Consider the following 12,517-nt stretch of genomic DNA (forward strand, 5'->3'; position numbering starts at 1 on the left):
TTTACAATCCGTTATATATTTAAATAAAAACAATCTTTGGATGATTTTAAAATAAATCAAATTTAATATCGTACATGACATACAGTACGTGACAGATTTTTCTCTTTTAATAAAACAATATACAATATATTCTGTAAATATATGTAATCAAAAACTAAAAAAATTAAGAGAAAATATACATTCAGTTTCAATAAACAATTTCATAATAGCAAATAAGCAATCAGAGTCAAATTCATTTCATACTATATGCTAATTGGGAGCTTAGTTTTAACCGCAATTTTAGCTTAAAACATGTCAATTAAATTAAAAAATTAAATATAGTCGGTTTAAGCTATTATTTTTGCCAATAAAATGTTGTAATAAGATCTAAATACTTACACTTAGTAATATTTTAGTGTTTTCTCCTATTCAAATCATCTTGAAAAAAGTTTCAAAGGTTTTTGGGTTTTCAGTCGTGGTAGTCATTCTGGAATTGCCCATATATGTTAATAAAAATGAAATCACTAAACTTACAGTTTTAAATCTTTTCTATTTGATTGAAATTATCATTACAATTTACAAACAAAATTATTTTTATAGTTCTAACCACTAATTATGAAATTTTGAAACTCTTCCATTATGGTTTTTGTAGTGCTTTATGTCACAACCTCTAAAAGGTTGTCCATCTCCGTTTAAAATCTACCACACTTTTGGACAACTTTTTTGTGCTCTACAATTCTCTTTTAACAAGAGCCTAATACCTATCCACTGGTCTCAGCTCCAGGCAGTTTGGAGGATTTGCCCCTCTTGGTACAAATACCACATTATATTCTTGTACCCCTCAATACTTTTCTTACCATAGTCACATCTGCCAAATCAGGCCAAAAATAAGTGGACACATTAAGAAGTCTTATGAATGGAAACATCCTTTTTTGTAAACATTTCTTGATGTAGATTTCGGTATTTATAGAGCCCTTTGTAACAAATGTTTGGCTTTTTTACCGCAACTTAATATTGCTTGCCATACCAAGAACTTTTTGGAAATTTTGTCTGCATTTGGGTCCTAAACTTTTCTTCAACATTCCCTCAAGCATATGCAACATAACAAAATTTGATTTCGTCATCCATTATGCAGCAGGTATATTTTTGTATAAAACTTCACTTCAATTTCCGCGCTCTGTCTTTGGACTCTAAATTTTTAGCAAAGTTCCTCTCTGAAACTTTTTGAGCTTTGTATACTTTTAAACCTACATTGGCTTTATCATTTCGCACCAAATAGTCCGAGTACTGACCTAACAGGCCTGTTTTTTTACCGGAGGTGTTGGGAGCTCTTTTGAAAATACTTTAAATTTGTTTGGCTTTAGAAACATTATGTGGACCATTCCTTCTACCTGAACCAGATTTTAACTTGATCAAAAAATTTTAACTTGATCAAAAAATACTTGGGTTAAAATTTTTAATGAAAAACGATGTGTTAAGAATTTTACGATCTCAGTCCTTAGTCAATAAACATGAGTATGTGGAACGAACATTTGCACTTTACGACCAAAATTCCATTAAATCCGTTAAAATATTTTAATTTCAAAATATGTTTTTTTTGCGCTAACTGCTTCATATTAAATAGAAAAAATGATTACTTTTATCTAAGTAGTCTTAGATCATGAAAGGTTTAAATGCAAACAAAGTTTTTCTACTATCAAACGGAAAACGATGTTGGCATTTAAAAAAAAACTCAGTTTTGAAAACAAAGAATGGTAACAGTTGTAATGCCATGATTTAAGGACATTTTATATTAGTTCCCAATTTTGATATGATATATTTTACCGTTAGAGTAAGTTCGGGTAATGTGGTATACCTATTTTTTATTTGACTATAATGTTTAAAATTTTAATTCGATTGGAACAATTCTTAGCTGGTGTTCTACTACCAGTGTTAGGTTTACATCCATGAAAGTAAAAAAGTCTTTTAAGTTTAAGTTTTAGTGAAATTTGGAGAAAAGAGAAAAGGTCCATAAACAAGTCATTGAAAAAATTGGCTGGTAATGTGGTATACCATGTTCTGTTAATATTGTATGCTAAACCACATAACCGATTCATACTATTTTAATTTGTAAATGAGTTGCGTTTTATTTAAATTATATTATATGGGTTCGGTTAAAGTTAGAGCTTACCAGAAGCTCCTCGATACCTTCTTCGCTTCGTAGGAGACATTAAATGACTGATGCGAAAAAAATTTCCATTTGTTATTTTTAATAGCTCAGCTAGCGTTCTTCAAATCTTCCGCTGCCCATATTCATATTTCACATATCTTTATAAAATTAAACATAAACACTAAATATGCTATATTGTTACATATGTTCTTCAATAGCAAAATATTCCTATTTGACTTTAAAATTAAATTAATGCAGTTTAAAACACGTGACTTTAGAAAAAATTAATTTTTAACAGATCACAAAAAAAGTCCACCACAAGATAATGCTGATTTTTTACAACTGACTATTTCCATGACCTGCAAAAATGAAGTACATTCACCCAATATTAATTTTTTGAGATCATAAAACTCTTAAGCTTGGTACCGCTACTCCAATGCTCTTAGTTTTGGAGAAAAGCAGCTATACCACATTACCCGCCTATACTACATTACCCGAACTTACTCTACAATTTTATATTAATTCAAATTTTATATTTTTCTTCATGGAAAATCCCTATATTACATTTTTTAATTTTTAGTTTTTTTTAGTTTTTAAGGTAAATTACATCCGCAAAATTTATTAAGTTATTCAGTTTTACTAAGAAATCAATCCTCAGGTACTAATGTTTTTACCAATATCAAATATACTTATATATACAAAACTTATATTTATTCTTCGGAAGCTCCACAAACCATTGCGCCCTTTTAAATATATTAAAGTTTTTTCATATATTGCATGCTAAATGTGATATATTCATGTTAAGTCAGTTTATATTTGTATTAATTAGTTACATTTAATATGAAAGTATCATATTCTGCATTCATTATATAAAAAACGTTAACAAGTTTGATGGCGGTATTCAGGTTGCTTATGAACAGTAAACACAAGTTTTAGCTATAAGTACTTGGTATTGATGACTAGGACTTGGAAATTAATATTTTAGTGAAATTAAGTTCTTTTATAAACCTTTTGGACGCCATTTACCTTAAAATCAAAAAAAAAATATAGGTATTTTCCATGTAGAAAAATATAATATTTTAATTGATGTAAAATTTTAACTGTAAAAGTTATCATAACAAAATTAGCAACTAATATAGATGCAAATGTCTTTAAATCAATGACATTATATCATTTTATTCTCAAATACCGAAATTTCTAAAACGAAAAATATTTTTCAAAAATTGTGTTTTTTTTTATAAATGTGCCCATTACGTTATTTACCGTGTAATAGTAAAATCTCTTTGTACGTATTTCAGTAACATATGGGGCAATACAAATATGAAACTTTTTCGAGGATCGGTGCTTTGCGTTTTTAGAATTTTTAATTCAAACCTAAAAATTTGTTTAAAAATTGGCCATCTTTGGATAGATTTGGGGGGGCAAAAGCCACTTAACTGATTCAAGTTTCACATTACATGCTTTGCATTAAATTCACTTTCCGGATCATATAAAAATTTTAATGTGAGACTCGAGCTGATCAAATAGTTTCAAGATGCCGAGTTATTGTATGAAACAATTAACAAATTGGACCAAATAGGTTTAACCTAACAGCAGGGTTAAAAAACATAGATATGGGTTTTTTAAACTTAAATTGAATATCATCAGCCCAGTGAAAAAGGACTGATGATAAATTTATTTATTTTTAAAATAAAACACTTGCATTGAACTTTGTATTGCTATATTTTCTGATAAATAAAATAGTAATAAACGTGTCTAAAACAAGTGGCACCAAAAAAAATTAAAACGGCAAAGTATTAGACCGCAATTATAGTAATGGTAAAAAACAATAAACTAAAGGATAGTGATATTTTTCTTATATATTGGAAACTATCGAAAATGAAGTGGATTTTGATGATATCCCATTAGATGATGAATCAATTGTCGATGACATCGAAGACATTGATAATCAGAACCATATCCTGGAACTTTTTGGTCACATTATTGCAGTCAATTAATACATTCTATGCCGCAAATGGTGGCACAGAATTCGCATAAAGAAAATAAACCTTTTGTAGATCCAAGAATGCGAACCTCATCCTCCCACCAGAAAGAACCACACTACGTAGATTTGCCAACTGTAGATGGGTTACCAGAGATGAACTCGGTGAATATGTTCTACTTGCAATATTCCAATTTGTCTAAGCAATACGAAAACCTGCTGTAATGACTTCCATAAATAAACTTTTTTGTTCTCCTTGTGCGGAATAATGCAAGGATAAAATTTTTTTAATAAATATTTTTCAATAAATTACTTTAATAAAAATATCAAACCCTTTTTTTCTTTAATTTTCACCGATTACTTATTTTTATTCCTATAATTAATAAATGGAATAAATCACTTTAAAATTAATTGATTTCAAAGTTGGGTAAGTATATTTTAACCGATATGCATATTAAAGGTTGGCGTTTTATCAAGTTTATAATATCACGTATTATTCATTTTAACATGAGGCAAATATATGCAACAAAGGATTTTCTGTAAAAAATGCTGTTCTATTTTTTATTTTTTAGTGTCTCATTCCATCATAGCAATTCAGAAAAGGTAATTGAAACACCAACGACAAGAAATGTTTTATTAATAATTTATGAATAACAACTGAATTTGAGAATAGCACTGAAAATTACGGATAGTTTAAATATTCGATTAAATATATTAAACTTTAAAGCCCATATTCATAAAAAAATTTTATTTAAACAATGTTTTATAACGTAGCTTAAATTTAAAAATTGTTTATGAATACGGCCTTAAAAATTTAGTCTTGATTAGAAATTAGTACATACTTTTCAATTTTAGTTCAATACATCAGCTTCATTATGGATGTTGAAATTCTGAATATCAATGGGATAAATATAGACCATAGAGTTATCAAAATTAGTAAGGATGGTTCATGTCTGTTTGGAGCGATATCATATATGTTATATGGTCATGATATATTTGCTCAGGAAATTCGCGATGAAATTATAAGGCACGTGGTGAATAATTGGGAATACTTTAAAATTATGACTTACGACAATTACGGAAATAATTATGTTAATGAAAATGAGTACATCAAAGAAATGTCTCTTTCATATACATATGGAAGTTTATGTGAATTAATTGCTGCGGCACAGGTTTATCCATACTATTTTGAAGTATATCGTGAGGGAAAGCTTTACATTAGATATGGCTCCGAAGATAATCCTGTAATAAGACTACGATTTACGGGAAATCTCTCCGGAGGACATTTTGATATTTATGAACCATGTAATGCACAGGAGTCAACTTTAGGATCAATACGTCCAGAATCTTCTCGTAAACGACGTGCAAGACTCACACCAAATGTGAGGAGAAAACAAATTAATATAGCTGCCAAGAAGTATGCGATAACACATCCCGAAGTGCACAGAGCTGCGGTGGCCTCCTACCAAAAGAGTACTCCTGAAGTGCATAGAGCTGCGGTATCTTCCTACCAGAAAAGTACTCCTGAAGTTCACAGAGCTGCGGTGGCCTCCTACCAAAAGAGTACTCCTGAAGTGCACAGAGCTGCGGTGTCTTCCTACCAGAAAAGTACTCCTGAAGTTCACAGAGCTGCGGTGGCCTCCTACCAAAAGAGTACTCCTGAAGTGCACAGAGCTGCGGTGGCCTCCTACCAAAAGAGTACTCCTGAAGTGCACAGAGCTGCGGTGTCTTCCTACCAAAAGAGTACTCCTGAAGTACACAGAGCTGCGGTGGCCTCCTACCAAAAGAGTACTCCTGAAGTGCACAGAGCTGCGGTGGCCTCCTACCAAAAGAGTACTCCTGAAGTGCACAGAGCTGCGGTATCTTCCTACCAGAAAAGTACTCCTGAAGTTCACAGAGCTGCGGTGGCCTCCTACCAAAAGAGTAATCCTGACGTGCACAGAGCTGCGGTAGCTGTTTATCAACAAAACAATCCAGATCTCTGTATATTATCGCAATCACAATATAGGGAAAGGCAACCTATATCTTGGAGAGTTAAGCTAAATTCTGCTTTCGAATACAATCCTGAAATTAATTATGAGAAGGATAAAATAATAGATTTAGGGAAAATGAGCCATAGGTGCTCATACTGCAATGCTCTCAAGTGGAAAGAGGAATCAGTTGGACTTTGTTGTAGTAGTGGTAAAGTGCAGTTGGACCCGCTAGAAAAACTGCCAGATCTGTTAGATAGCCTAATAATGGACAGGCATCCAGATCATAAACATTTTGTGGATAATATTCGAAAATATAATGGCTGCTTTCAAATGACATCATTTGGTGCAACCCGAATTTTTGAACGTGGTTTTATGCCAACGTTTAAAGTCCAAGGTCAGGTATACCATTTGGTTGGTAGTTTGCTACCACCTGAAAATAATCCACAATTCCTACAAATATATTTTGTAGGGGAAGATGAGAGAGAAGTTGGAATAAGGTGTCAAAATTTTCCAGGTGTTAAAAGTGGTTTAGTGAAACAACTTCAACGCATGTTACATGAAGTAAACGCATACGTTAAACAGCTTAAGTCAACAATAGAAAGTGTTCCACAAGGATGTGAAACATATCAGATTGTTATTCGTGCTGATAGAAAACCAGCTGAAGCTCATTCGGGTCGCTTTAATGAGCCATCATGTAGTGAAGTGGCCTTGGTCATAGTGGGTCAACAATTTGAAAAAAGAGATATTATTCTCAAAAGCCACGATAACAAATTGCAGCGAATAAGCGAACTCCATAAATCATATGATACTTTACAGTATCCCCTTATGTTTTGCCGTGGAGAGGATGGCTATTCAATAAATATTGCTTTACGCGATCCTATAACCAAACGACCAATTCCAAAAAAGACAGTATCAGCAGCCAATTTTTATGCATACCGTTTAATGATAAGATCTGACGAGGACTACATTTTTCGTTTTCGCTCCCTCTTCAGTCAATATTTAGTTGATATGTACGCTAAAATTGAAACTGAGAGGCTAAACTACATAAGATCCCACCAAAAAGAGCTACGATCGGAAAATTATATTCATTTGCGAGATGCCGTTGGAAGACAAGATGCAAATGCTTTAAATATTGGCCAAATGGTAGTACTACCATCAACATTTACTGGAGGTCCGCGGTATATGCATGAAAAAACACAAGACGCCATGACTTATGTTCGTAATTTTGGTCGTCCTGATCTGTTTATAACATTTACTTGTAATCCTAAATGGCAAGATATAGCAAATGCTTTATTATTATCACAGAAACCATATGATCGACATGACATTATTGGAAGAGTTTTTCACTTAAAAATAAAAAAACTAATGGCTCTATTGACCAAAGGAAACATATTTGGTAAAACACGCTGCTATATGTACTCTGTAGAATGGCAAAAACGCGGTCTGCCTCATGTACACATATTGCTTTGGTTAGATCAACGGATCTCACCTAACTTGATCGACGAGGTGGTATGTGCAGAAATACCAAATTTAGAAACAGATCCAATTCTTTATGATATTGTCAAAAACAACATGATTCACGGTCCTTGCGGTGCAATGAACTCCAATTCACCTTGCATGAAAGATGGTAAATGCACAAAAAAGTATCCCAGAGAATTGACAAGTGAAACACAAACAGGCGAGGATGGCTACCCAAAATACCGAAGAAGGGCGCCTTACGCCGGCGGTTTTACTCTAAAACTAAATGACAAAGAAATTGACAACCGATGGGTAGTTCCCTATAATCCAGTGTTGTTACGTACATTCGGTGCACATATGAATGTTGAAATATGCAACTCTGTGAAGTCAATAAAATATATTTGTAAATACGTGAACAAAGGTAGCGACCAGGCAGCATTTTCATTAGAAAGTGAAAATGACGAAGTGGCAATGTATGAATGTGGCAGATACATAAGCAGCTCGGAAGCTGTGTGGAGAATATTATGTTTCCCTATTCATGAAAGATATCCCCCCGTATTTCATTTGGCTGTACATCTTGAAAATGGGCAGCGTGTCTATTACACAGCTACCAATGTTATGCAACAAATTAATAACCCACCTAAAACAACTCTATTAGGATTTTTTGAACTGTGTAAGTCAGATGAGTTTGCTAAAACTCTTCTTTATTCCGAAGTACCACAATATTATGTTTGGAAAAATAATAAGTTCGAAAGAAGAAAGCGCGGGAAAAATGTTGATGGATGGGTGAATATAAAAAAAGATGACGTATTGGGAAGAGTTTATACTATTCATCCAAACAATTCTGAATGCTTTTATCTGAGATTGCTTCTCCATGTTGTAAAGGGTCCAACATCATATTTAGATTTAAAAACTGTAAATGGTGAAACTTATCCTAACTTTCAGTCTACATGCTTAGCTTTGGGTTTGCTGGAAGATGATAAGCATTGGGATAATACTCTCGAAGAAGCAGCTATGAGCGACCACCCAATAAAGCTGCGAGATCTTTTCGTCGTTATGTTGAAAAATTGTCAAATCTCAAATGCTTTAATTCTTTGGGAAAAGCACAAGGATAATTTTTCAGAGGACATAAAAAGGCAATTGGAGATAGAATTGCAACAAGAAATGCAAAATTTGGATGAAGTATACAACAGATGCTTAATAGAAATTGAGGATGCAATTCTTTTAATAGGTGGTCACCATTTAACAGATTATGGTTTACCCACACCGCGAAGACTGAACAACACTCACCCAAATACGGAATATATAGCCGAAATTAACTACGATGTCAATATTTTACAACAGGAAGCTGTCATTAGAGAAAATTCTCTAACAGACGAACAACAAAAAGTATATGATCAGGTTATGCAAAGTGTTGAAAATAGAACTGGCCAGTTATTTTTCCTTGATGCTCCTGGAGGTACTGGGAAAACATTTCTGTTAAATCTTCTTCTTACCAAAGTTCGAAGTCATGGTAACATTGCGTTAGCAGTAGCATCATCAGGAATCGCTGCCACTTTATTAGAAGGTGGGAAAACCGCACATGCTACATTTAAAATTCCCCTAGAGTTGAACCACATTGATATGCCTTTGTGTAAAATATCAAAACAAAGCAACTTGGCGCAAGTTCTGCGTGATTGTAAATTAATTGTTTGGGATGAGAGCACTATGGCTCATAAAGGGGGATTTGAAGCACTGAATAGAACTCTCCAGGACATCAAATCAAATAATTTTGTTATGGGAGGAATTACAGTATTGCTAGCTGGAGATTTTCGTCAAACTCTTCCAGTAGTTCCAAGAGGAACTCGAGCCGATGAAGTTAAAGCATGCCTAAAATCATCCCACTTGTGGCATCTAATCACCAAGATTTCTTTAAAAAAAAATATGCGTGTTTATTTAAAAGGAGATAGCTCAGCGGAAAAGTTCTCAGAAATTCTGCTCAAAATTGGAAATGGAGAGTTTCCTAATGTTCAAAACCGATTAATTGTGCCGGTAGAACTTGGTGTCGTTGTAAAGAGTTTGGCTGAACTTATTGAACATATATATCCCGACATTGCAAACATAAATACCAGATCAAACGATTGGTTATGCGAACGTGCCATTTTAACACCGAAGAATGAAAGGGCAACAATAATTAACAACACTATATTACAATCTTTTGATTCACCTGAAATGGAATATCTGTCTATAGATTCCGTTGTAGAAATAGAAGAAGCTGTTCATTATCCAGTAGAATTTCTCAATTCACTAAATCCTTCAGGATTTCCACCTCACAAACTCACCCTCAAAATAGGAACCCCAGTGATGCTTCTACGTAATTTCAGACCACCAAAACTATGCAACGGAACTAGACTTCGGGTAAAAACACTACAAAAGAACGTTATAGAAGCTACTGTGTTAACAGGTTGTGGCAAAGGTGAGTCAGTGTTCATCCCGCGTATACCTCTCAAATCAGATGACTACCCTTTTGAATTCAAAAGATTGCAATTTCCTTTAAAAATATCGTTTGCAATTACTATAAACAAATCACAAGGTCAGTCTCTAAAAGTTGCTGGTGTTGACTTAAATGAAGACTGTTTCTCCCATGGCCAATTTTATGTGGCCTGCTCAAGAGTAAGTTCAGCTACTGATTTGTTTATACTCACGCCTGATGGAAAAACATCCAACATTGTATATAAAGAGGTCTTAAGATAGAAAATTATAACAACACCAACTGGAATGAGAAACTCAATGGATAATCACAATCATTAAGAAGTTCAATGTCAGGTCATAACCATCATTACCAATGAAATTTTAATTGATACTATCGATATTTAATGGGACGGGATACCCTCAACACAAACCCGCAAAGCTTAACAACTTTATGTACAGAACAGCTTCTTCGCTATAAATTGGGACGGGCAACCCTCAACACAAACCTGCAAATTTGTTTCTATTTCTAGCATTTATTATATCTTTCTTGAAAAATGCATCAAGCTATAACCTTATAACCTACTCATTGTCATGACAGACATATCTTTTTTCCTGGGACGGGCAACCCTCAGCGAAAACCCGCACATACATTTCCATATATGTATACGAATAATACACTCTTCTTGGAAGAGTCAACATCAACGAAAACTACTACCTTAAAATTACTCATTGAAATTTGCATCACATCATTTTACATGGGACGGGCTACCCTCAACGCATTAACAACATTAACATATTTCTTGGGACGGGCAACCCTCAGCGCAAACCCGCTCATCTACTTACACAAGTTTCCAGACATTAACATATTTCTTGGGACGGGCAACCCTCAGCACATATTTTTACATATTTATTGCAACTTCCCAGTCATCATCATACCAACATATCCTGGGACGGACCACCCTTTGCGCAAACCCGCTCATCTACTTACACAAGTTTCCAGACATTAACATATTTCTTGGGACGGGCAACCCTCAGCGCAAACCCGCTCATCTACTTACACAAGTTTCCAGACATTAACATATTTCTTGGGACGGGCAACCCTCAGCGCAAACCCGCTCATCTACTTACACAAGTTTCCAGACATTAACATATTTCTTGGGACGGGCAACCCTCAGCGCAAACCCGCTCATCTACTTACACAAGTTTCCAGACATTAACATATTTCTTGGGACGGGCAACCCTCAGCGCAAACCCGCTCATCTACTTACACAAGTTTCCAGACATTAACATATTTCTTGGGACGGGCAACCCTCAGCGCAAACCCGCTCATCTACTTACACAAGTTTCCAGACATCAACATATTTCTTGGGACGGGCAACCCTCCGCGCAAACCCGCTCATCTACTTACACAAGTTTCCAGACATTAACATATTTCTTGGGACGGGCAACCCTCAGCGCAAACCCGCACGTATGTTTCCATATTTATTGTAACTTCCCAGTCATCATCATACTAATATTTCTCTGAACATACTGATTGTCATTTGAAATACATCAATTATCCTGTGACGAGGTACCCTGAACACAAACCAGCACATATAATTCCAATATTACAGAAGTTTCCAGTCATCATCATACTCAAATTTCTTGGGACGGGCCACCCTCAGCACAAACCCGCACATATATCTCAAATATTACACAACTTTCCAAAAGTTATCATATTTCCTGGGACGGGCAACCCTCAGCACAAACCCGCACATGTACTGCCATCATTACCAATCATTGTTATGCTTATTTTTCATGGGACGGGCTACCCTCAGCGCAAACCCGCACATATGTTTCCTATACTTCCCAGTCATCACCATATTCACACTTCCGTGAACGGAAACTTAGCGAAAATACACAAACACATTTTCAACTTCCTCTCAACTTCCTGACTTCGTAATATTTACCTTTCTTGAAAAAGTCATCACCAATACAATCCACAACCCGCTCATCTACTTACACAAGTTTCCAGACATTAACATATTTCTTGGGACGGGCAACCCTCAGCGCAAACCCGCTCAACTACTTACACAAGTTTCCAGACATCAACATATTTCTTGGGACGGGCAACCCTCAGCGCAAACCCGCTCATCTACTTACACAAGTTTCCAGACATTATCATATTTCTTGGGACGGGCAACCCTCAGCGCAAACCCGCACGTACGTTTCCATATTTAATGTTACTTCCCAGTAATCATCATACTCACATTTCCTTGAACGGAAATATAGCCAAAATCCCTAAAAACATTTTTATCTTCCTCCCAATTTGCTCATCTTTCTTGGAGAGGTCATCATCAATGCATACCACTACAATCTACTGATTGGCATCTGAATCACATCGTGCATCCTGTGACCAGATACCCTCAACACAAACCAGCACATATACTGTCATGATTACACAAGTTCCCAGTCATAATTATACTCACATTTCCTGGGACGGGCCACCCTTAGCACAAACCCGCACATATACTTCAAATATTACAC

At 34.9% G+C, this 12,517-nt stretch overlaps 2 protein-coding genes across 2 annotated transcripts in view; one reads left to right on the forward strand and one right to left on the reverse strand.

Moving 5' to 3' along the window:
• The window catches only part of Agpat2 (1-Acylglycerol-3-phosphate O-acyltransferase 2), a 79,664-nt gene that overhangs the window by 30,556 nt on the left and 36,591 nt on the right, over positions 1-12,517 (reverse strand). The gene's annotated exons all lie outside the window — the stretch shown is intronic.
• On the forward strand, positions 5,171-10,273 carry LOC135950766 (uncharacterized). Its single transcript, XM_065500296.1, has one exon. The coding sequence runs from the start codon at positions 5,171-5,173 to the stop codon at positions 10,271-10,273; it is 5,103 nt and encodes a 1,700-aa protein (XP_065356368.1).

The sequence above is a fragment of the Calliphora vicina genome, chromosome 2 (assembly GCF_958450345.1).
Source record: "Calliphora vicina chromosome 2, idCalVici1.1, whole genome shotgun sequence".
Lineage (NCBI taxonomy): Eukaryota > Metazoa > Arthropoda > Insecta > Diptera > Calliphoridae > Calliphora > Calliphora vicina.

Coding starts and splice junctions, on each gene's coding strand:
- LOC135950766 (XM_065500296.1), top strand. CDS start 5,171: ATGACTTACGACAATTACGGAAATAATTATGTTAATGAAAATGAGTAC.